At 43.2% G+C, this 13694-nt stretch overlaps 1 protein-coding gene across 1 annotated transcript; it reads left to right on the plus strand.

Moving 5' to 3' along the window:
* Positions 1-7213: 7213 nt before the first annotated feature.
* On the plus strand, positions 7214-13467 carry lipea (lipase, hormone-sensitive a). Its single transcript, XM_079232277.1, has 10 exons — positions 7214-7456; positions 8009-8293; positions 8521-8611; positions 8702-8847; positions 8950-9135; positions 9584-9736; positions 9927-10071; positions 10785-11012; positions 11688-12079; positions 12739-13467. The coding sequence occupies exons 1-10, from the start codon at positions 7217-7219 to the stop codon at positions 12991-12993; spliced, it is 2121 nt and encodes a 706-aa protein (XP_079088403.1). The 5' UTR covers positions 7214-7216; the 3' UTR covers positions 12994-13467.
* Positions 13468-13694: the final 227 nt, after the last annotated feature.

Raw genomic sequence — 13694 nt, forward strand, 5'->3', positions numbered from 1 at the left:
AAACTGGCTCCGCCTACAGACCTTTCTATCCCTCACTCACTGTATCCTTGCCGGCTTGTGACTATCACTGTGTGTGTGTTTCTCAGAGTTTGACATAAATGTGTGTTCAGAAAGTATCAAATGATGCGAGGACATGAAGGCGTTGTGACTTGTTCGTCTCCCTCATTGAAAAGGAGCACCTGCACCCAACATCCTGTTGGGCACACTGCACAACACGGACGGTGTTGAGCCTTCATTGCCGCTATGCGTGTGTGTTTAGGTGACAGACACTTGTAAATGAACCATGTCGCTTCTTTCCTCATGAGTCCTTAATCAAGGTTTGTTCCTGCTGGGCACGATCACTCTAGTTAAAATTATAATAGTATTGGTCCTAATCTCCTTGGAGGGATTAGTCAGAGCAGAGGTTTGGGAAGCTTGAGGAAATGTTCAATCAGGACCTTTTCATAAATCATAAATTATCATTAATCATTAAATTATAAACCATAAGTATTTAACAGAGATCCCAAAAAACAAATGTATATAAAAGAGAGTGTTTAAATAAATGTTTTCCTAATATCCTGTTTCTTGTTTCTTGTCTCATTGCCAAAGAGAGACAGGGTTGTTTAATGAGGAAATGAAACACTTTTGATGAATAAGACTGGAAATGAATTCTTAATTTGACTCTCTTCAGTTTGACATACTTCCTGGATCAATAAGACATGGTAACTTACCTATCTGGATCTCAAGTGCTGGCGATAGCAAGAAAATAGCAAAGACATTTTAAATCGTTGATAAAAAAAAACGTACAAAATAAGAGGCAAACAATCAGCAAGATTTTAGGTATTTTTTCATGGATTTGCACCAAAATGGTTCTCCTAATCCCATGAACTACCGTTTCACTACATTCCTTTCCGTATGCTGGAAGAGAACACCAGCATGGACTTCAGGGGAGCTGTTTGCACGCCAGCTCTGTTGACAGTTTATGAGTAAACTGGCTACATTGATTGCTACCCTGGCTAAGGACAGATCTGACACCTGTATCTCAGGTCAGTGGTGTTCAGAGGGTCACTGGAGGGTCAGCGGTCAACAAAGAAGTGGCTGTGCTTGTGACTTGACCTTTATCAAGTCATCAGAACTTCATCTTCTTTAGTAATAAATTACTGAAGAGTCCATTTCTTTAAGTGTGGTGCAATTATTAGTAGTCAATGATCCCCTTAAATAAATGATAAACAAATCTGATCATTTTAAAATAAGATTAAGACTCTACGGCCAAATGCTAACATTAGCATGTTAACATGTTCCCAATGACAATACTAACATGCTAACGTTAGCTAATTAGCACTAAACACAAAGTACAACTGATGCTGATGGGAATGTCATTATCTTAGAAGGTATTTGCTCATGAACCACAGGATGATGACCTGATGATGATGGGGCTGGAGGAAAAATCAGGGATTACAAATTATTCAGTGGGTCATGAATGTCTGCACCAAATTTTTCAAATTGATCCAAAAGTTGTCCAGACAATTCACATAAAACCATAAATATCGGCCTCATGGTGGAGATAAAAGTCATTGAGAAAATGTCATGCCAATCCATATAAGAAGATGTTGAGAAGTAGATTGTCAAATCAATTAATTAGTCGTTACATTTATTTAACTAGTCGGTCATTTCACAAGCTAAAATGTGAAACATTCTCTGGTTCCAGATTCAGAAATGTGAGGAGTTGCAGCATTTATTCAGCACATGTTATATCTTTTGGTTTGCAATTGGTCAGTTTGATTCCTGTGCCGCTGAACGAGAGCCGTATAGGTTGGAGAAGCTGCACCGGTTAAAAAAGAAGCCCTCCTTCAAAATGAAATAATTCTTAATTATCTATCGGTTGTAGGTCCAGGTCCGGCTACAACGGTGTCTGGGTCCGGACCCAGATCTCCGTCTGTTAGTGACCCCTGCTATCGAGTACTGAATCTGCGACATCATGTGAATGGAAGTATTCAGTTGCGTAAAATGGCACCACCTCATTTTTTGTTTGGACACCAGGGTGAGGGTTAGCATGGGACTCTCTCATCATCCGAGTACTGACTTGGATTTGAAGCGATAGGACATTTACAGTCGAGAAGGCTGAGTCACAGAGAGGAAGAAACTTCAGCGAGTCACAAAGGAAAATATCCTCATTGTAGTAATCGTGATCATTTACACGTTTTCAGTGTAATTATTTGGATACGTTCTTGTCCCGGACAATCCCTTATTGATTGTTGTCAATGAATTACCAGTGTGAGTCTGCTTTTCTTTTGTTGTGCAAAATCATGCTCACAAACACGACACATGAGTTTCTAATTCTCTGCCACATTATTTTGAGACCAGAAAAGTAATCAAACGAGATGAGGACAAATGTATCGTGATTAATCTACAACAAATTTTAAAAATGAAAGGAATTATATCTCTCCGACCGATTCGTCTTGATATTCTCCACATATATGACCCACTTGCCTGAAACTTGGCAAAACAAACACAACTGTATTTTTCCCACTCCTGAATGTAGCCGTTTAGGAAAAGTCCCTGCATGTCCACCTGCCTTTCAGTCCGTCTATGGTGTCAGATTACAGAGGAGATGATGTTAAATAAGAGCCGTGAAACCTGCATGGACATCAGTCGGATGAGGGACACGTCTTAGTTTACGGTTCAGCGAGTGACAGAGATGTTGAACCAACAGAAGGTCCCTGAGGTGACCTTCTGTATGTGATCTATTACTGAATATACTGTGTACTGTAAGTTCATTAGAACTGAAGAATAGGCAATACTCTACAATATGAACGTCAATGAAACTAGTGTACATTTCACAGTGTCATATCAACACTTTAATGCTGCGTCATACGAGGTAAATGGCCACAATAAAGACCACACCCAAGAAACCATTCCACAGAAAACACAAGTCACCTTGAAACTGGGTGTTTCAGGGAAACATTTTTTATTTGATGGTTCTGAGAAAAACCTCGGCCTGCCATGCGATGCTTTCAATGATAAGAAAAGCAAATAGAGGAGATTATAAAAAAGCAGTTACCTAACATTAGTCAGCAGATTGAAACACTGGAGTTCACTCTTTGAATTATATTTGACAGACTTTACGTGGTGATATGTAGATCTTCAACATCTTTTCACTTACTTATTTATGCTTTTTGTAGAAATGTGGTTCAGAGGACATTTGGCAAATTTATACAACTTCAAATTCTAGGGAAGCAGTTTTTTTTCTATTGAATAAATGATAACCTGAAGGATCTCTGATGAACAATTAATCAGACACCTCCATCTGCACTACTCTGTTGTCTTTTTGTCTCTGTTGTCTTTAATTGTCTTTTTTATATTTATCTTGTTTCTTCTATATAATATGTGTATATGTACGATGAGAGCTACGTGAAACCGGAGTCAAATTCCATGTATGTGTAGACACACATGGCCAATAAAGCTGATTATTCAAAATGTTCTATCAATATAATCCATTAAATAAATTTCAGAAAGACATCTACATATTTATTTTTTTTGCTTTTTCAACATATGTAACTCTTGCGAATCTTGTGGTTGAAAGAGCATTACAGAGACAGTTCACCCCAAAATGAAAAAAAACACATGTTTGACCCGGTTGCTCAGATAATCCACAGAATTCATTGTGAGCAGTTGAAAGAAAATAGTTCCTCCGTGAAACTGCTCACAACAGTTTCTAAAAGAATAAAATCTTCATGATTTGGGGGAGAACTATCCCTTTAATTAAAGTCTAAGTCCAGGCGGTCTGCAGAGCAAAACTTGGCCCATGTCCAGAGAGCTGCAGATACGCCGATGGCCACTAGAGACTCTCATGATCCCACCACATACTGCAGTGTACTGCAGATATATTGTGCAACGTTTCTTCTTCTCACTAATGTTTGGTGTATTCTGTGTTCGTACAGCAGTGAGGAGGAGCAAGTGTCCAGTGCACAGAACCCCATGGCAGAGTTTCTACAGAAGTCTGGAAGTTGATAGGACACGAGTATGGAGGCCACATTTGACATGTCACAGGAGGAAAAACACAGCTGTGAGAAAAGATGTATGATGGCTGAATTCCATTTAGCTGCTACTGTTTGAGGGTCCTGGTATTGTACGGTAAGGTAAGGATGTTTATTGTCTTTGTAAAAACATACAACGAAATTAAGTTGGCGACTCGGTCAATACAGCAGTAACAGGTAAAAACATGTATAGAAACATTAAGACAGGACATTCTAATTTAAAACAAGACATTTAAAAGTAAATAAAACATAAAACACAGGCTTCAATGGCTTTAAAAAGTGTTGTGTTATTGTTTATTTTTGTGTCCCCCCCCCCCCCCCCCTCCCCCGCAGCACTAAGCTGTGCATGCTCTTATTGGTTATTATGCTGCTGGATACATCAGAACCATAGCGCTTTGACTCTGAAAGGGTTATATTTAATAGGCCTCCTCAATAAACCAGCAGCTTGACGTGACATTAAAATGACAAACAAATTACGTTATAACATTGACTTGGTGCCATACTGTTTTAACTTAGAAAATAAGAGAAATTACACTCGTCAGTATTTTTACCTATTGTTACAACTGTTTCATATTCTGAGTGGAATGAGGCTTTAATGTGTTTCATTTCCAGACTTTATGATATTGTAAACATATTAAAGTAGGTAAACGTTGCATTAAATACTTAATCACTCTTTAATCAACGTGATGATCCCAAACTGCCATGTCAGGCCTCTTTTCCAATATTTTCATCATTAAAACACTACTCTTTGCAGTGGTGGAAGAAACACTCATATATTTTTGTAAGTTAAAAAAAATATTTAAGAAAATATATTTAAGTACAAAAATAAAAAGTACCTATGGCCCATTTCAGAATGATGTTGCCTATAATATTACTCAATTATCATTATTGATGCATTAATGTGTACATCATTTCAATGTTGAAGCTGGTAAAGGTGGGGCTTTTATATATACCTTACCTGTTGATCCCTTCATTATGCAAACAGCACGCTCACCGGGGCACGCGCGGCCGCCTCGCGCGCTGCTCACGTGACGTTACCCAGCATTCTGCGGGCTGCCTGACACGGGAACTTCAAGGAAGAGGATGCGGGTCGGGTAACTCGGCGGTCGGTAAGAAAAGTCTCTTTAACTACAACATGTCCCGGGTACACATCCGTGTTTCTCCCGTTCACTGCGTTTTATCGCGCCGGTGGACGTTCAAGACGAACAATGTCGTTGTGTTTTAACGTGTTTATCAGCCTGTGCAACACTGTGAGCAACAGGGTGAGGCGACGGTTTAAAGTCCTCCAACTTGGGGCTTGCGGGTGAAGTTGTCGCCGACAGTTGCTCGGTAACCATAACAGCGAGAAGGATTACGTAAGAGGGGTGGGTGTGTGTGTGTGTGTGTGTGTGTGTGTGTGTGTGTGTGTGTGTGTGTGTGTGTGTGTGTGTGTGTGTGTGTGTGTGTGTGTGTGTGTGTGTGTGTGTGTGTGTGTGTGTGTGTGTGTGTGTGTGTGTGTGAGTGAGTGTGTGTGAAGGAATGGAGACTGGAAATATACCAACAAAAGAAGCGTTTCTAACGTTATAGGAAGTTGATCTGCGCTGGAAAGTGATACTCGCGTCGGGCAGTGACGGAGGTGAGCCCGGTGACAGGTTTACGTCAGCTGTTTTTGGTTAGAAGACGCTGCTCGAGGACAACCGGGGATTTTTCATTATTGTTTACTAAAATCGTTAAATTCAGCGGGGCAACAAAAGGATTCAAGAACTGAGTTTTGCGAAACAGAAACTGAAAACCCATGAACTAAAGTAACTGAGTAAAAATGAAACTAGGCTAATCGCGTGATTACTTTTATTTCATGCTTTCGACCATTAGGTTTTTGCTTCTAATCTTATACCACCATAAATATGTAACACCTTCATGTGTGAGATAATATACAGTATGGTGTCCGTCTAACGGTAAATATTAATGCATTCATATACATAATACATAAGGCACATGTACATTCATATCTCATTCACCTTCACACAATTCTTGATTTAATGTAACGCTAGATAGGAAAAAGGTCGTTGTCATTTCATTTTTTGGGTGTTCTTTAACAAGAAAGAAGATAAAAGTTGAGTAAAAATGTAATGGCTGGATCTTGTATTTCACCAACAGAATTATACTTCTGGTGCGGAAAACTCTCTGAAAGCACATTTAGACTATTTTTCTGAGTGTCCTGGCTACAGCCTAGCCTGTGCTCAAATGCAGATCACACTGGGGCCTCCTGCCATTAAATATCTTGGTACCCGACGTCCTATGCAGGTTGTTTAAAGAGCAAAGGACCAGCATATTGCTGCTATCGTAAACCCAAACCTCTGCCCACAGAGACACAGACAAACCCAATCATGTGGCAGCACTGTGATAAAGCCTACAGTGTTTATAAACAGTGTCCTGATTTCAGTCTTTGCTCCAGGCTGACATGCTGCTGTTGACACTGCAGAGGTTTGATTACTTTTAAGAGTATTTAGAGCTGCGAAGTGCAGAGGTTGCAGGAGCATTATCGCGATGCCGTTCATTTAGTTTGGGATTATGTTTGATTAATGTCATCCAAAGCATGCAGTCCATCAACTCAAGTCAAATTCACTATATGCCTCCCTCCAAAAGTATTTATTTTTTAATATTTCAAAGCCATTATCAATGATCCCCTCCTTTCGTACTCCGTATATTTTTCATGCAGCAATGTACATTATGTTGGTCCCTAAAAAAAAAAAAAAAAAGCAAATAATGTGTTAATTAATCAGCCGACAAGAATGAGAGCAGACTCTTGATTTGCAATGAACCTGACAACATAAATACACGTTTGAGTAAGACATCCGCTCGTTTCATCTACTCCGAGTCTTTGTGTTATTATTAAAACAAAAGAGGCTTGAGTTGATGCTCCATCTGGACTTTTGTTGTGATTAGAATCATCTCCAGGGCTGACTGGCTTAGTTTGAGAGAACTATCCCCGGGCTGTCCTGGAACTTCAACCCCTGACCAAGCGGATAAGGAGCATACAATCACTTGTTTTGCTGCGGGAGAGGAAGTCATTGAGTTTACCCTTTTGATGTGATTGTCCCTCTTCTTCCAGACAGACTCATCACATGTCTGCTGAGTGGAGCAGCAGACGTGGCTATAAAAGAGGCTAAAGAAGCGTTCTCTTGTCTCTCTTTCCTCTCCCTCACCTCCCAGCTTCAGATATGGATTACAAGGTTGTGTTTGCAGCCTTGGAGACAGTATGTGAAGACAACATTTCTTTTCTATGTGGGCCCTCCGATCTGCCGTACGGCGCCGTTGCCAGGCGCCTGGTCACGTGTATGAGAGCGATCCAGGAGCACGGCCGAGCCCTGGAGCCCGTGATCACCGGCTTCACCGCCGTCTTCCACCATTATGACTTCGATGCACAAACGCCCGGGAATGGCTACCGCACCCTGGTGAAGGTACGACTGATCCCGCTGACTGGATGCATTGCTGCACACACTGCTGATTTGTTAACAGAAGGTGTTACATGCAACAGTTTTAGTTGTTAATATAACATTTGGGCTGCAACTTGTGATTGTTTTTATCATTGGTTGTTCCCTTGTTTCATCTATTAATTATTTGCTCGATGAAATAGTAAAAATATACTGTATGTTAAAATCTTCTCACTAGACGTTAAAGTGTGTCGCTGGCTTTGTTGCGTTCTTGTGACTGTGTCATTCTCCATTTTTCGTATAAACATAAATCTCATGAAAAGATCAAAACCAGCGATGTGTTAGCTAGTCTTCACCTTTCTGTAGCTGTGTGGCTCTTTGTTTTTAGTTTTTTATCAGTTTTGGACAACAATGGAGCCGAGCCCTACGACACAAAGCAAGCAACACAAAGCTTTGGTTTTTGGTCTTTTCGTGGTTATTGTTCACAGCACCAAAAATATGAAATATCCACCCTTTTTAAATGCAGACTCTGCACCTTCTCAGCAAAAGTTGACAGTACTTTTCTCTCTGTCCTTTCAGGTGTTGCTGTCTTGCCTTATGCACATCATCCACAAGGGGCGTTACATCGCCTCCAATTACAGCAGTGCCTTCTTCAGGGCGGACCACAACGCGTCCGAGATGGAGGCGTACTGCAGCGCCCTGTGCCAGCTGCGGGCGCTGCTGCACCTCGCCCAGCAGCTGATCAACGACAACGGCTTTGGCCAGCTGTACTCCCTGCAGGACGGGGACATGAGCCGCCGGTTCGTGCAGGAGTACAGCTCCATGCACAAGGCCTGCTTCTACGGCCGCTGTCTGGGCTTTCAGGTCAGCCATCGTTTTCCAATTTTCTAAACGCTAAATATTATTTAAATAACTTGGATGCGGGCCTGTCGATTGCTCTCGTCAGGTCACGCTATGTAGCCAAAGAAATCAGATCCCAAATAGCCAGTTTGTAGTTATAATTCAAAGTATTTTCAGTAATGAAAAAGCATGTGTTTTATTATCTGAAACCAAAGTTCTTGTTGTTATCTGCCCATCGTTTCTTATCGCAGTTCTCGCCAACTCTACGCCCATTCCTCCAGACCGTTGTCATCAGCATGGTAACATATGGAGAGACGTACAGTAAACAGCAGTCGGGTTTGGGTAAGTCTTTGTTTTGCCTATAATGTCATGGTGTTGATGGAACATTTCCCAAAAGTGTTTCATGCTCAAGACCATCGCCTTCTCTTCCAGGTTTGGCGGCCCTTTCCCTCCTCACATCGGGGAAGTACGTCATCGACCCAGAGCTGCGGGGCGCCGAGTTTGAACGCATAACCCAGAACCTGGACATGCAGTTCTGGAAGTCCTTCTGGAACCTCACAGAGTCCGGCCTTTTAGCAGTAGGCAGGGTCGATTATCCTTCTGCAGACTCTCGACTCGGCTGGAGTCCTCTTTCGTGTTTTAACTGCTTTTAACTGCCCTGCATGTGTCTCCCCGTACAGGGCTTCAGCCGGATAGCCTCTTACCCAGTGCAGGTGAACTTCACCCTGACCGTGCCCCCCGTCACTCTGCTCCTCCCGCTGGCCTCGGACCCCAGCCTAACAGCCACCGTGTCGCCTCCGATAGCCCACTGGGGCCCCGGACCAGTCCACATGCGTCTGATCTCCCATGAGCTGCGAGAAGGACAGGTGAGGCTCCACATGTCTAGTCAAATACTCCTACAAAGAATATTAAAAGACATTTGATCTTCAATCCATTGTGATTAGTTCTACAGGAATCTTCTGTCTCTTTTTGTCCGCAAATATCTGACAGGATATTGACAAAGGGATCGTCCTTTAAACGTTGTTATTGAAAACTCCATAGATTGGGCTGAAATGTGACGACCCGATCAATCGTCTGCATGAGAGATGTGACATAAAAGTGTACAAAGGAATGTACAAGCAGACCCAAATCGTTATTTTACCAATAAAAACTGTATTATTGCAAGTTTTCTGGGAAATTTCATATAAAGTGGTTTTATATTATGACAGAAAAGGTGTAAATGAGGTTTGGAAAAGGTATTTTTAATGTAATCCTCCTGAGAATGGCATGTTTTGTTCCTTTTTATTCTTAATTACCTTGTGACTCACTTTTTAGGAGAGCGAAGAGTTGCTTGCCTATTCTCGGAGCGAACCCCCCACCATCACCGCGTCCCAGCTCCCCTGGGTGCAGACGCAGCCTCGCTCCCCCTGGCTGCTCATCCACTTCCACGGAGGCGGCTTCGTGGCCCAGACCTCCAGGTCCCACGAGGTACGACCGGCGTTAACTGTATCGCAGGGTTAATACGACTACTCACACTCTTAATCCTCTTATAATAATACCATAACACTCGTATTTAGCACCAGACCTTTGAACCCTACTTACTGTTCCTCAAATGCACAATAAACATAAGCATGTTTTCTATTCATCACACGCATTTATTCTGCTCTCTATGAATCAGAATTATCTGCGGAGTTGGTCGAAGGAGCTGGGCGTGCCCATCCTCTCCGTGGACTACTCGCTGTCACCTGAAGCGCCGTTTCCCAGAGCTCTGGAGGAATGCTTCTACGCCTACTGCTGGGCTCTGAACAACTGTCATCTGCTGGGTGTGTGTGTGTGTGTGCGTGTGTGCGTGTGCACGTCGTCACAGTCAACACAACACAGGGAGAATTTTTCTTTTTCTTTTCTTTCCTTTTTTACAGATCATCTGATCCTATTTGGGGATTAACTGCATATTTATATGCATATTTTAGTAGTTGCATACACTTTAAAATGCATGCAAATTAGTTATTATTAATTTCACAGAATGTGTGGATTCAAAATGCGAACATGTGGGCCAATGCACTTACACATGCAGCTCTACGGACGGCTGTATTTCTTTAGAAAGCTATAGAGTCTGTGCACCTTCACAGATGTTCCCTTCACAGATGTATATAGCACACAGTGTACCTATTTCATTTGGGGCGTTACTGTATGTCCTCAATATGGCATGAGAATCGTTATCTGTACATTATCGGAATGTGAAAAGTGTCACATGTACCCACTCCCATGTGGATAAAAGTAAAGAAATGTGGCACAATATAGAAGTGATTATGATGGGATTAGAGGTTTAAAGGTATTGGAGCTGCAACTAATGATTGTTTATATATCTATGGATCACTTTCAGTTCTTTTTTTAATTTGTCTATAAGATGTCCCGAATGCCCAAAGTGACATCTTCATATAGCCACATTCCAGCATGTAATGGTCGTGAAAAGTGATTGGTCTAAAACACATATAATAACAATAATCCCTGTTCTGTCATTGGCCGTGTGTCTCAGGCTCCACGGCGGAGCGCGTCTGCCTGGCGGGCGACAGCGCCGGAGGAAACCTCTGCATCACCGTGTCCATGAAGGCCATCTGCAGCGGCATCCGAGTCCCCGACGGCATCATGGCCGCCTACCCCGCCACCTTGCTCACCACTGACGCCTCGCCGTCCCGCCTGCTCACGCTCATCGACCCACTGTTGCCTCTAGGTGTCCTCACGAAGTGCATCAACGCCTACGCAGGTGCGTGTGTATTGTTTCACACCTCATTTAACACAAGAGTACTTTCCAGCGCCACCGGAAAAAAAAACAGAATCTCTGAGGGATTAATGTAGAAACCGGATGAGTGAGAGGGAGAGGAAATATGAAAATAATTAACCTGCTGTTATGTGCACTGTTCTGCACTAAATATAAAGTATGTGACTCATCTAGTTGGATATTATTCATTGCCACAAGCATGTAACACTGAATATACAAACCGTTCATCTTCCTGGCATAGAGAGGCTTATAGCATTAGCTTCGAGTAGCGACATTCTGCTGTAGATTTGATCACATTGCCTCGATGTCTTTGGAAACTTTACTGCACTCGTATCTCAGGTGTGCTTATTGTCACTGAAACGCTTTGTTTCCTGTTGAAAAGGAGCAGGATTATGTTTTTACGTTTGCAGAAAAATCCATCTGGACGGAGGTGTTTGGTTTAAAACTGTCACTGTAAGTTCTCACAATGTTAAAGTTCAATAATATATGAGGACCAAAAAAAAGTAAGAATCGGGATGTGTTGCCACCCTTTAGAGAAGTAGCAACAAACGGTTCCAAAACCTCTAAAACTATCTGTTTCTACGGTGAGAACAGGGAATCATCTGCACCCTGTTCTTCTCTCAGGTGTGTTTCGCTTACATCCCATAATCTCCTTCCCAGGTGCAGACTCCCAGACGGTGCAGACCGCTCTGGGCAGCGGCAGTCTGAGCGCTCTGGGCAGAGACACGGCCGCGCTGCTCAGCGACCTCACCCAGGGAGCCTCCAACTGGATCCAGTCCTTCCTGGACCCCATGCGGGCCACGGGGGGAGTGCGCTCGCTGTCTGCGGCGCAGACGAGGTCCCCGAGCGCCGCCACTCGCGGGACGCCCGCTGACGCCGCCGCGACAGACTTCCAAGGTCACAGGGATTACCCAGAGGGCTTTGAGCCCCTGCGCTCAGAGTGCCTGGCCTTTGTTCGCCCGACATCCTGCCCCGTCATCCGGAACCCGTTTGTGTCGCCCTTGCTGGCTCCCGCCAGCCTGCTGAGAGGCTTGCCGCCCGTTCACATAGTGGTAAGAGTTTAGACCTCCGAGAAAAGCCTCATCTTCCCCCCGAGGACAAATTAAACTCTGGAACTAACTTCAGCAGAGGCACAGATACAAGATGAGTCATATTTATCAGCCTGATAATCAGATGCCATTTCCTGTTACTTATTTCATTCACTCATCTTAAGCTGTGGCCGTCGATGCTAAGATCTGGAACCAGAGACAACAATGCATGTGTGTGTGTGTGTGTGTGTGTGTGTGTGTGTGTGTGTGTGTGTGTTGGTCTCACAGACTAATAATCCATAACGGTGACCGATTGTTGCTGGGTGCTGGTGGTATTCTGTCACTTTAAAACTTCCTTTCTGGACTGCATGCTAGTTTGGCCCAGATTTTCTCCAGACATTTCAAAACAGCATTTTTGTCTTCAGACACAGACTGCTGGATGTTAACTTTACCTTCCACAAGCACGTTTCATGTGTTTTCAACTACCACACTTATTGGGCTAAAAGCATGCAAGAGAAACAGTTAAGTAGCTCGGTGTGGTCCAGTTTCATGCACACACACACACACAGCTTTATTTTCATGTGTGTTGGATCTATGATAAAGCTAGCCTGATCAATATTAGCTTTTTGTCGATGTATCAGTCGAAATCGCAATACCTGATTCCTCCCTGTGTCCCCTCGCAGGCCTCCGCTCTGGACGCCCTGCTGGATGACTCGGTGATGTTTGCCAAGAAGCTGCGCGACATGGGCCAGCCCGTGCACCTGACGGTGGTGGAGGACCTGCCGCACGGCTTCCTCAGCCTGTATCAGCTCGCCAAGGAGACGGACGTCGCCGCGGATATCTGCGTGGAGCAGATGAGGACGATTTTCCAGCAAGGAAACCTTCGCAAGCGGCCAAAGCCGGGAGAGACGTCTCCGAGCGGCAGTCAGTCGGGCTGATTTCGTCTTTTTTTTTTTTAACCTGCCGGGTAATAAAAGAGATCTGACGTAATGAGAGAGGGATGCAGTTGATTTGAGAAAAGGAAAGAAGTCAGGGAGAATTATGAGGGCCTCTGATGTAATCTGAAATTATGTTCAAGATCCGGATTAAAAAACCGCATGAGACTATACCGGCTGTGAGGAAGCCCCTGTGGTCGTTTCCTAACCAATGTACTGTATGTCAGTCATGGGAGCTGCTGTGCCTTGAATTTAAAGTGCTGCTAAAGTGTGTGAAGAAAAAGCTTTGCTGGCAATACTGCACACACTGACAAGGTTTACTTGCACAGAAAAACACACTTCTTATCAATATTGTTTTGTTTACCAGCAGTATGTGGACGTGGGTTATGAAAGTTACTTGCTCTATTGTAAATGAATTCTTAACATTTGATAAATATTTAACACTGTGTTTATATTTAGAGTCTGCATTAAATCAAAACTTCCAAAGATGGCTGCTGTTTCTTTCTTGTCTGCAGCTAATGTGGGCGCTACCTCCGTTAGCAAGAACCTCTCCACCCGGTTCAGAGCAAGTATAACGTGTGAACCGGAAATGTTGAACCAGCCAACTTGTGAAATTGTAGCCTGTAGTATGTAGAAACATTATTAGAAAAAAAATGTATATGATTTGCTATTATTCCTGTATACAAGCTTGTTATTGCTGACCC

Source organism: Taurulus bubalis (genome assembly GCF_910589615.1).
Source record: "Taurulus bubalis genome assembly, chromosome: 16".
Classification (NCBI taxonomy): Eukaryota; Metazoa; Chordata; class Actinopteri; order Perciformes; family Cottidae; genus Taurulus; species Taurulus bubalis.

Bases quoted from the DNA above. Each gene is read 5' to 3' on its own strand.
- lipea (XM_079232277.1), top strand. From the start codon at position 7,217: ATGGATTACAAGGTTGTGTTTGCAGCCTTGGAGACAGTATGTGAAGAC. The intron at 8,612-8,701 runs GTAAGTCTTTGT...CTTCTCTTCCAG, and splicing joins TAAACAGCAGTCGGGTTTGG to GTTTGGCGGCCCTTTCCCTC. The intron at 8,848-8,949 runs GTAGGCAGGGTC...CTCCCCGTACAG, and splicing joins CAGAGTCCGGCCTTTTAGCA to GGCTTCAGCCGGATAGCCTC.